The 11,123-nt window shown below is 39.7% G+C and overlaps 1 protein-coding gene across 2 annotated transcripts; it reads left to right on the forward strand.

Annotated features, from left to right (window-relative positions):
* The first annotated feature begins 1,956 nt into the window (after positions 1–1,956).
* LOC108872388 (lysophospholipase D GDPD1) lies at positions 1,957–10,690 on the forward strand. Of its 2 annotated transcripts, none has more exons than XM_018660033.2 (11): positions 1,957–2,157; positions 3,007–3,156; positions 3,236–3,278; positions 3,700–3,835; positions 5,053–5,098; positions 5,235–5,356; positions 5,541–5,630; positions 6,025–6,158; positions 7,733–7,792; positions 8,119–8,170; positions 8,627–10,690. In XM_018660033.2, the coding sequence occupies exons 2-11, from the start codon at positions 3,021–3,023 to the stop codon at positions 8,759–8,761; spliced, it is 954 nt and encodes a 317-aa protein (XP_018515549.1). In that variant the 5' UTR covers positions 1,957–2,157; positions 3,007–3,020; the 3' UTR covers positions 8,762–10,690. The 2 variants fall into 2 exon arrangements, with proteins under 2 accessions (XP_018515549.1, XP_018515550.1); XM_018660034.2 differs by having other exon boundaries at positions 3,010–3,156.
* Positions 10,691–11,123: the final 433 nt, after the last annotated feature.

The following is an 11,123-nucleotide window of genomic DNA, read 5'->3' on the forward strand; positions in this document are numbered from 1 at the left end:
ATGAGTAGAGAGATGGAAAGAAACAGAAAGGGTGATGGAGAAAGATTACATGAATTCAAAATAACCTACAATTCCTTAAAATTAATTTGAAGCCAGTTTAATTTTTTGAGCCAGCTTTGACATCTGCAGATATGAGTTTCTGAAGAGGGGCCTGCTGAGGTTAGATGTGCTGAATAATATCCATTTTCATATCAGAAAAAACACTGCATTAAACATTGTCTTAGCTCACTGAGCTGAGGTCAACAGGTAATATAACCAACCTGTGAGGTGGCTCACCCCCGTAAGATAAACACATAAATGATCCCTGATAGAACCGATAATTAAAGGCACATCAGTGACAGGGAATGCTATTAAAACTAAACTATAAACTGGTGACATTAACTGCAAAAGAAGATTTTTATTGATACATTTCAGGTAGAATTTAGTTTTCAATAAGGAAAATGCTGTAAGAAACCTGAATTTGTTGCAACAAATTTAAAATAAAAGCTTTTATGCTAATTATTTTCTGTGATAATATTTTTCAGAACTCATCATCTGTGACAGCTCATGGCTCTCTTGACTGTAACCTCCCTGTGGCAGCTTCTCACAGACTCAATCAACTCCTCTTCCCCTCCCCCCTCAAACACACACACACAGACACACACACACAGAGACCCCCTTCCAAAAACCCATCAAAGAGTAATACAATGGCTCCATCTGTAGGATAAAGTAGAGAGTCGCAACAGGAAGTTACCCCAAAATCTGAGGTTTCAAACAGGAAGTTGGGTTTCCGAACTTTGACGGGCCAGAACCGGCACACGCTTCGACCCAAACTCACAATTTTCGGAGCCAGTCTTCCAAAAATTGTCAAGGAGGGGCTGACAACATTTGAAGTGAATCTGGTCACCCGTCTAGAAACTGGACATCACACTATAAAATATGTCATTTCCTGCTATAAATAGGTGGCGCTACAACAATTGTATGAATATTGACATATGGATGTGTGCAGATAGGTACCATTAACAATCCTGTAAAGTTTGATGCAGTTTGGACAAAGTATGGCCGAAATATAGCAAAAATAAAGCAACTTCCTGTTTCGTGGCGAGTAATCGAACTTTGAGGGGCCATAACTTCCACGCCCTTCAACAAAAACTCAAAATCTGCCGCAATTTAACATCGTCTATGTCTTAAGAACATACTATTAAGTTTTGAAGTCAATGGGATAATGCGTCTAGGACTAGTTCGCGTTCAAGCGACCCCTGGAAATGGCCAAAAACACACAATTTTTTCACCTTCCGGTCAAAATAAAAATACTTTCTGTTGGGTTTAGAATATGGCTCCAAGAGACTTTTTGGTGCGTCATGGGATGTTACATATGTGTGCAGATTTTCAGATTTTTAGGCGCAACGGGCTTGAGGGGCTGTTCCGTTTAAAAATGTAGGTGGCGCTACCGAGGGCATTTTACCACGCCCATGCTCAAGACCCCTAAATTATTAAATTTTTCGCCGTGCCTGACGCGTCTGCAAATTTTGGTAAGTTTTCACGCATGTTAAGGCCCTCAAAAAGCCGATCTAAGAGGCGGAAAAAGAAGAAAAAAAAAATAATAATAATAATAATAATAATAATAATAATAATAAACAGACCGAAAACAAGAGGGTCCTTGCAACTCGTTGCATGGCCCCGTTGGGCCCACGCAACTCGTTGCTCGGGCCCTAATAATAATAAACCGACCGAAAACAAGAGGGTCCTTGCAACTCGTTGCATGGCCCCGTTGGGCCCACGCAACTCGTTGCTCGGGCCCTAATAATAATAATAATAAACAGACCGAAAACAAGAGGGTCCTTGCAACTCGTTGCATGGCCCCGTTGGGCCCACGCAACTCGTTGCTCGGGCCCTAATTAATCAAGGTGTCGCTTTTATTCTGAAATATTCGAACGGAAGTGCCATTGTTGTTGCCTTTTGGGCAGCACAGGTTAGCGCATGCGCATCCATGTGACAGCGGCCGGTTGTATTTAGTCAGAGACAGCCGTGGCACCGATCAGAGGCCGATTCATCACCTTGTCTTCATCTACAGCAGCTTTCTGCACAGATTTCTGGACGTTGACTAAGTTATTCTGGGACTGCCAAGGTCAGTCAAGATAAACAGGCAAAGAAAACCAAAACATTTTGATGACAAAGGTAAGATTTCATCTTGTGAGTCAGACCCTAGCTCAGCTAACGTTAGCCTAATTTAGCCAGTACGCTAATGGCGTTATTGTCATTTCATAGTGGTTGTAACTGTGTGTTTGTTGGGGAGGAATTATGCTGTCAGTGTTTTATAAAATATTAGCTGAATATAAACAGCTTCTCCAGCTCTGATAACACGGGACATCAATGAGAAACTGAGCGGACGAAGTGACAGTGCGACAATAAAAGCTGAAATTTAATATCTTAAATATAACGATTATTTGCTTTTTAGTGTCAGTCTTTTCTGACAGAGCATAATTGTGTAGTGGCACATTTAGTAGTGAAAGTTGGTGGGGAAATTACAGCACCTCTTCTATTGCTTAGGAGGCATAAACTTGTCTCATATATAACTTGCATGGTCTATTTGAGTTACTTGAATGTAATTTTGACAACAATACTATTTATAACCTTATAAGTAAATCATATTGAATTATTATTGAATTATATTGAAGCAGTAATGAAGTTTTAATTTGGCATCAGGAAACTGATTGGCATTTGATTAATCAATAATGACAGAAATAACTGTCAGTTGTAGCCTTGCTTTGGGGATTTAGCAGTTCGTCAGGCCATTAAAGAGCTTTAAGACTTTACTTTGTACTTATCATTTATAACATTTTATTCAGTAATGATTAAACAGTTGTAAAATATTTATTATTGGCAGCTCTGCTCTCACTGTTCCTGAAAGTTAGTTTTTTTTTTCAGACTCAATATTTCTCTGTCTAGACAAAGCCGACACAGCCTGTGAAATTGTTGAAATCCTGCTTCACCATAGACTTTAATGGGGTTGTGTTTGTTTTGCAGCAGACTGATAGGAGATGTGTGCTGCTGTGTATGTCCTGTCAACGGTAACGGGCTATGTGCTCACCTCTGCCCTGCTGCTGAAATGCCCAAATCTTTTGCACCGGAGGAAGCGAGAGACTTTCCTCAGCAGACACATCTCCCACCGCGGAGGTGAGTCAGAGGCATTCACAATAGTGCAGGTTTAAAGAAAACACTGTACCACACTTAGTATTTCCTTTTTGCATTGCAGGGGCAGGCGAAAACCTGGAAAACACCATGGCAGCTTTCAAGCAGTGAGTTGAGGCCTTAGTAATGATGACAAAGCTGCTTGTTTGATTCCCGCAGCATGTCTGTGTGAAACACAACTGGTGTCTGTGCTTATGATTGTGGTCAGTGTGTGTCAACTGAGCTCAGTGGTGTTCAGTTTGTGACCATTGTTTGTCTTTGTCTATTTAGCCACATGTCAACATACAGGCAGCCATGCTTTAGATCACTGGACATGTCAGAGGCTTAGATGAAACACTGATGTTATTTCTGATTGATTTATTAATGGAGTGTGAAGTGGTCTGGTTTATGATTTTGCTGAGTGTGTGTTTCATACTGTCACTGTTGGTTAACCTCAGCAACCATAGTGCCAAGATTAACGCTAAAAGTCAATGGAGTTTTCCAGGTATTGTGATAAATACAGTGTGTGCTGCGTGTTGGTTCATGCAGCGCTGTGGATCTCGGCACAGACATGCTGGAGCTGGACTGCCACCTGACAAAAGACGAACAGGTAGTGGTTTCACATGATGCCAACTTAAGGAGGGCCACTGGCATCAATGCCCAAATCTCCGATATGGCCTACGCTGTGAGTTGCTGCTCTGAAATGTGTCTTTAGTCATTCCATCTCCATATCTGACTGAGAAACAACTGCCCTTGTAATATTTAAAATCTCCTTGCAAGCTCAAAACTATTTGGGTTAAAAGCCTGAAACTGGGAACTAGATTTGTGTAACTGAAGGAACAGCATTGATGGATCATGTGAGTTGATCAGGTGAGGTCCATACCAAGTCACCTGATTATGTCACATGATGACCTTTTGTGTGATCCAGCAGAAATTCTTGGTCAGTTGTTGCTCACTTACGATCTCTGTGCTTTTCTGTTATACACGTCTTTGCTGGTTTACACCAGTGGTAGGCAAGTAGTGGCTTGTAGGCCAAATCCAACCCTCCTACAAAAATATTTGGTCTCGCAACAAAAGTTTGAAGTTTCTGCTTGTAATAGTTTGCATCAGAACTCCTCTCATGAATCTACTGTGGGTATATACAAAGCTTATGTAAATCCCAATAATGATGACCTTCTGACATAGTTCATAATTTGCATTTCAAAAACAAATGGACAGTAGAAATTGCCTGCTACCTTAAAAAGGCAACAACATTAACAACAGAACTTTAATCCAACCATTAACGAAGCAGGCTGCTGTCATGTTTGAGTCACATTTTGCCAAATGAGTATTAAATGTAGCGCTGTGGCTCTGTTAGCCCCCAGTTACTAATGGAGAATACATCTGCAAGTAGAATAAAATACTCATGCAGTGCAGAAGATTCCTGCATCTCCACTGCTTGTAAAACTGTGCTGCTCCACTGAACAGTGCTGAAAGACTGGTTGAACCTAATAGCTGACCCCCGGGTCTAAATTCTTAATGTGTAATGAAAAAAAGATGCTTGTTTCCCTGAGAAGCTTTACAAAGACCACCTTCAGTATTTGTGTGTGTTTGAGGGTCAGAGAGCAGAACAACACACATTATACTGATAAATGCCACTAAATAATTTTATAGCAAAATGATATTCATAGAACTAAAGATTAGGTTCACGGTTTAAATGAGCCTTGGCCTTGTGGTGCAGAGGAGCACAGAGTCCTTCACATGAATCATCCTTTGCCATGTCCTTGCTGACCTCCTGTCTCATATCAGTGTCAGTATTGCAAACGCCCTCAGTCAACCTTAATGCCTGCACCTGCCCTGACTCTACAGACTCCGACTGTAGTTCAGGTTTGATAACCACTGACTGCTGTGTGCTCCCTGCAGGAGCTGCCTCCATATCTCTGCAAGCTGGGTGTAACTTTCCAGAGGGGTGAGCATCACATACCCATGACCGGTGTAGTTACTATAAGGCTAACACCACCCACATAAAACAATAAACAATAAACACAGCTGGAATATGTTCAGTTTAATCTGAAGCTGACTGTGTTCTTGACTTGTCTGTGCAGAGTGTTTCTGCGAAGGAGGAGAGGACAGACGTATCCCTCTCCTCAGGGATGTTTTTGATGCCTTTCCTAATACCCCTGTCAACATTGACATCAAGGTCAACAATGACACACTCATTAAGAAGGTCTGTTTTTTTCTGGGTTTTTTTTTTCTGTTGGTACTTTAACCTTCTTAGTGGTTACCTCAGTGTGTATGAAATGGTTTAAGTAAACAGGCAGATGTTAAAAAAGGTGTACATTGTAACTTTAAGGACTGTCTGCTCTTAAATAACCAAAATCGCAAAATAAAAACTTTTTCAATCCTTGCAGGTCTCTGAACTGGTTGTTAAGTATGACAGAGAGCATCTGACAGTGTGGGGCAACGCCAGCAATCAGATTGTCAAGAAGTGTTACAAAGAGGTACTTTTATATGAGATGTTTGGCCTTCTTTTAATGGTGTCTGGATGTAAAGCTTATTAATTTATTTGTTATTATTTACTTGTCAGGATAAATTCACATTTGTTCTAATAATTTCCAGAAGTGAATCACCACTGATAATAAAGAACAATGTGCCATCAGTGATAATATTCTTTTCATCTAGTAGGGCTGATAGTTTGATGAATAAGGTACTGACCTACAAGAAACTTCACATATGGAGATATTTAAATATTCTAAATAACTTTGTATCCACTGTTCAGGGGAGTCAATATTCATCTTTTTTTATCAAACAGAAAAACAAACAAATTGTCTCAAATTATGAATTAATCACATGGGAACTGACCCTGAATCCTGATTGTATGTTTGTGTTTTGCAGAACCCCAGAATTCCAGTGTTGTTCAGTTTTCCCAGAGTATTGCAGCTGTTGGGTCTCTTCTACACTGGCCTTCTGCCCTTTGTTCCCCTCAAGGAGCAGTTTCTAGAGATCCCCATGCCCTCCATTATCACAAAGTAAGTTTACACATGAAAATGAAAGTGGAAATGAGATCCATGTAAAGTGTTTGAATCTGTGAGTCTTGCTCTCATGTAGGAGGGCTTGGAGGTTTTTACATGTCTATGCCCCAGGGCCCATAGTCTCATTATTCATCCATGGTTGTTGTGCAGCATGATGCAGATACAAGTCCTCTACAGTTCTAATTTGTCAGTAAGATACAACAGTAACACTGCACTCTACCAGAGATGATCAGTATCAGTCTATAAACACACAACATGTGATAGCAGTAGGTTAGAGGATTTGGCTCAAGTTAATTTCAAAATGGTCTATATGACCAAATGTAGCAGGTTTTAGTGGGTCACAGCAGGATTAATCTATAATCTTGTTCCAATGACATAAACATGAACAAACCTGCTGTTCATTTGAAGGAGCTGGCCAAAGTGATATAGGCAGCATGTCTCAGGAAAACAAAAAACTTAAAAAAAACAACAAATCACTAGATTAAAATCTGCCTACCTAAGAAGGTTCAACAGACTTTGGCAACATTTTTTAGCTGTGGCTCATTAATCAACTGTAGAAAACTGTCTTTAATTTCTCTTAATGCCACAAACATGCTACTTAAATGATGAGAGCTTGTCTGCCAGAGTGAACAGTGTGTGGAATTGAGTTTTAATATTCATTATCAACCTTGGAGATAGTAGAACAAAGTCTGGTTTCTGGGAAATTTCCGGACTTGTGGCAGATAAGACACACCATCACATCAGATGCCAGATAAAGGAGACAGGAGGGGTTTCTGAAGTTCTGTATTTAACTAGACACAGATGAAGGCCACAAGATGTGGTTGAAAGCCCTGGAAAATTTCCAGAATATGGAACTTGTGCTAAGAATTGATTGTGTCAATGTGATTGTCTTCCTTAAATCAAAACTTATGTGTAAGATTTTACTCTGTTTTCTTTAAAATCTTTAATTCAGGCTTGTAAATATTTATTCAGATGCACCCACCTCACCTTGTGTGTGTCCTCTCTGTCTCGGTTATCTGGGCCTTGTTGCTGTTTGAAAGATGATCTCACTCACTAATTATCATTAAAAGAAACATTCACACCCTTTGCCTGCAGGGTGTGAGTAAGTGGATCATAAGGATCAAGGTCACAGAGCAGATTATACATGAACATTCATTAAGGATTAAGTGATTGCCTTTATTACACTTCTGTTGTCCTATAGTATTTATGTCACACTAAACAGTTGCTTAATACAAATTTGCCACTCAAACACTGTTGCACTGTTATTGTAGGTACACGGATCATTAATCTTTTGTGTTTGAGATGTTATTATGCGATTAGGAATCTTTGTTTGACGTGTGTTGCGTACATTTTCTTCCAGCCCATCACATTTACGTCTGTTTTAGTTAATGATTTCCTTTGTTTTCCTAGAATGAACTTCAGCACTCCCTAGAATGTGTCTTGAACTTGTTCCTTTAGCTGTTTATCCTGAGTAAATTTAGCTGCATGTTATTATTTTACACATAATATAACCTGTAAAATTACTAAAAACGATACTTAAAACTATTTTATTTTTCTGTGTGATTGTGCAGACTAAAGGATCCTGACAGATTAACAAGGAGTCAGCGGTTCATCACCTGGCTGGCAGACACGTAAGTCACCCATTTGTCTTCTTTATTTTAATTCCAGAGTGGCTCAATCTGGTTAGAAAATAATGGTTTTAAACTTGTATACCTGAATAATTAGGCTTTTTAATCACCTCAGCTTGTGTTTTCCCTCCATCGATCACTTTATATGCTTTTATTTTTGCGAGGTGCTGACCAGTTTGTTAACTGTGGATACTGTACTCACATACTGTACATTACTGTGTGACTATGATTAATGCAAAACCTTTACAATTCTACAACTACACTACCTTATACCTTTGCTACACTTGCAGTTTCTCCCTGCTGATGAGTGTTTATTTTTACTCTTGCAGTTTGCTGATGAGGAAAGCTCTATTTCAGCATCTTACTGCCCGGGGCATACAGGTAAAACTGCTGCTGTGGACCCTCTACAGTTGTCCTCATCAATTTATTGTAGTATTGTTTCAGTTCTACTCTTTCTTCGAGCTCCACATTTGTTTGTTTACATTGTAGTCCGTTGTGGATCCAGTGTTGACATGAATGTAGTGGAGAGAAACTAAATACACAGACAGATCTGTGTCAAGGCTAAGTTACTTTCCCTGAATTATCTTTACTTCCAAGAATGACTGGAAAACTTTCCACCGTATGAAATGTTAATACGGAGCCTGTCTGCGCGGTGAGAGCCGTTTGTTGTAGCCGCACTGTGGTTAAAAGCAGTTACTGGCAAATGTCAGTGGTTCCTACAAGTTCAAAAATAGGCCAGAGTGGCAGCTAACACTTGTGTTAAAAGAGTACAGGAGCATTCTTGACTCCCTCTGCTGTGTGTTGTCTTAACTGTACAAGTCCTGCATCTGGTTTCAGGTGTACATTTGGGTGCTGAATGACGAGGACGACTTCCAGAGGGCATTTGACTTGGGAGCCACAGGAGTTATGACAGATTTTCCCACCAGGCTTAAAGATTTCATGGACAAGAATGGCATGTCTAAGCTCCAGTGACCTGCCAAAATCTACCTCACTGCAACACCCCACACAAACACGCACACACACTAGTGATTATCCTTCAACCTGACTGACCTGCCAGCCCAGACCCCCCCCCCCCCCCCCCCCCCCCCCACAACACGCACCCACTTTTACTGCACGCATTCCAGCAGGCTACTACCCTCACACTGTGTTTTACAGCCAGTTTTACTGCACTGGTAACACACACTTTTGTATTTTCATTCACATAAAATACACTTAAAGGTCAGATACTGTACCTGCTACATATTATTGTCTCCTTTGAGTAGTGGTCTTTGCAGATTCTTTGTTCCCTCGCTGCACACCTAGACAACAGTGTGAGATTAGTATTAGTAATATGCAGCTGTTTAAAGCAACATTATGTAACTATTTTACCTTAAAACAACCGGTTCAGAATCAGTTTGATGTTACACTGACTTGTAATAGGGAGGTGCCTCTCATTCCCATCCCGCGTCTCTAACACCAGTTCTTACGCTATATAACTGTGGAGCCAGGCCCAGCAAGTTCAAGAGTAATGCCCAATTGTAGATCAGTGAAAAAGACTTGGAAGTCATTAAAAGCCACTGTTCATCTCCAATATCCAGCGAGGGATTAATTACGGCAGAATTAATTATGACTCGTGGCTGCCAAGGCCACGAGTCATAATTTAAAAGTTACATTTTGTTGCTTTAACCTTTCAAAGTATATCTGTAAGATGGGAAAAAGTCTTATCAGTCTTAGAAGTTCATAACAGATTCATGGTTTTTGACTTGAAAGTATTTTTTCAGTTCTACCAATTTGGTTGTGAGATATTTTTATATGTGCCAGATGCAGACAAAAACTTGTCATAAACAACAGGGTGCAGACACAAAGTCCTCAGCTCAGAGTTTTAGTATCAAATGAACAGTGTGAGGACTGAGGTCAGACATATTTACACTAAGTTTGAACACAAGTTAAATTCAGTTTAACTGTGGATTGTTCTGTAAAAAAAACAGTTTTTATATGTTGTTTCTCTTTAAAGCCAATGGGTTGTAACGTAGTTGTACATTTATGTGTAGCTGCTTGGTGTCTAGACTTTTCTCTAAATCTAATGGAGCGACTGAGTTGTTATTTGTCGATGAATGAACCTGAGAGAAATTTTGCACAAAATAAGCAACTTAATTTAGCTTATTTTAGTAACGAGTGGTACTTTTTTCACCTGTGTTAATGTGATTGTCAACAGCATTGAACTTCATATTTAAGAAATATGAACACTTACAGGCTTTAAAGTGAACTGGCAACACAATAGATGCACTGATAGATGTTGATTGATCGCTGTATTGCTGTCATTTCAAACTGAAAATTATTAAGGCCAGAGGCTGATGAGCAATTCCTCGCTGTGGGTGTCACAGTTTGAACATGTAAAGATTATTAGGATTATCATACCACTGGCATTCTCTGTTTCGAACTTGTGACTACGCAGTGAGGGTCAGTAATGAATGTAGTATTGGGTTGAATGTACTGTACGTCGTTTGGTATTTTACAGTCAAAACAGTATTGGAGTTTTAATTACTTTGGTTTGTTGTGTGTAAAGTTGTTAGTAAAATCTGCACAGGTGTAAATCTGATGTCTTGAGAATTTACATTGTTTTGAAAACACCTTGAGAGAGAGGCTTGTTATCTACCAATCGTATTACAGATCTTACTTTAATGAATATACTCCACAATATTTTTGATTACACAACCTGTGCAGTAGTGAGTGTACATTTCTTTTGCATGCATCAAATGAATTTTTGATAATCTGTTGTGTTTGAATATGTTGTGAGTTTGAAAGAACCAGTGTGTGGGACCTGACTGCTTGGGCCCATCAAAATGCCTTATCCCACACTGTATGGAGAGAAATTCATGAAAAAGAGCATTTTTATCAATATCAATAAAACCTATAAAAATATATTGTCATATATGTGGTGTATGTATAATAGAACAGCTTTGTAACGTTGTTTATATATATTTGCCAGTTTGTACAGATATTTTGGTTCTTGGGTATGTTGAAGTTTGGTAACCACCTGCAGACTGACAACAGGTGGCGCTGTAGACTGGAGGGATTTAAGTTTTCCCCCCAGCGGAAAAGTTACTGATGCTGGACATATTTTATTATCTGAGAATCTCCTACTCGCTTTTACAGGAACAGGTGAGGTCTGACGTGCTTCTCACGTGCTTGAAGTTCTTTGATAAAACTACACTCACAGGTAGCCAGCATGCTTTCTAGAGAGTTCAGTGAAAAAATGTGAGAATCCAGTGATTTAATTGGTTACTTGTTTCCACCGTCGACCAATAAGCGCGGTGTTGCTATGCCCTATCAGTTTGCTGATTGGCTGACGCAG

Source organism: Lates calcarifer, unplaced genomic scaffold, assembly GCF_001640805.2.
Source record: "Lates calcarifer isolate ASB-BC8 unplaced genomic scaffold, TLL_Latcal_v3 _unitig_4929_quiver_2582, whole genome shotgun sequence".
Lineage (NCBI taxonomy): Eukaryota > Metazoa > Chordata > Actinopteri > Centropomidae > Lates > Lates calcarifer.

Coding starts and splice junctions, on each gene's coding strand:
- LOC108872388 (XM_018660033.2), top strand. CDS start 3,021: ATGTGTGCTGCTGTGTATGTCCTGTCAACGGTAACGGGCTATGTGCTC. Junction 3,157..3,235: donor ACACATCTCCCACCGCGGAG/GTGAGTCAGAGG, acceptor TTTGCATTGCAG/GGGCAGGCGAAAACCTGGAA. Junction 5,099..5,234: donor GGGTGTAACTTTCCAGAGGG/GTGAGCATCACA, acceptor TTGTCTGTGCAG/AGTGTTTCTGCGAAGGAGGA.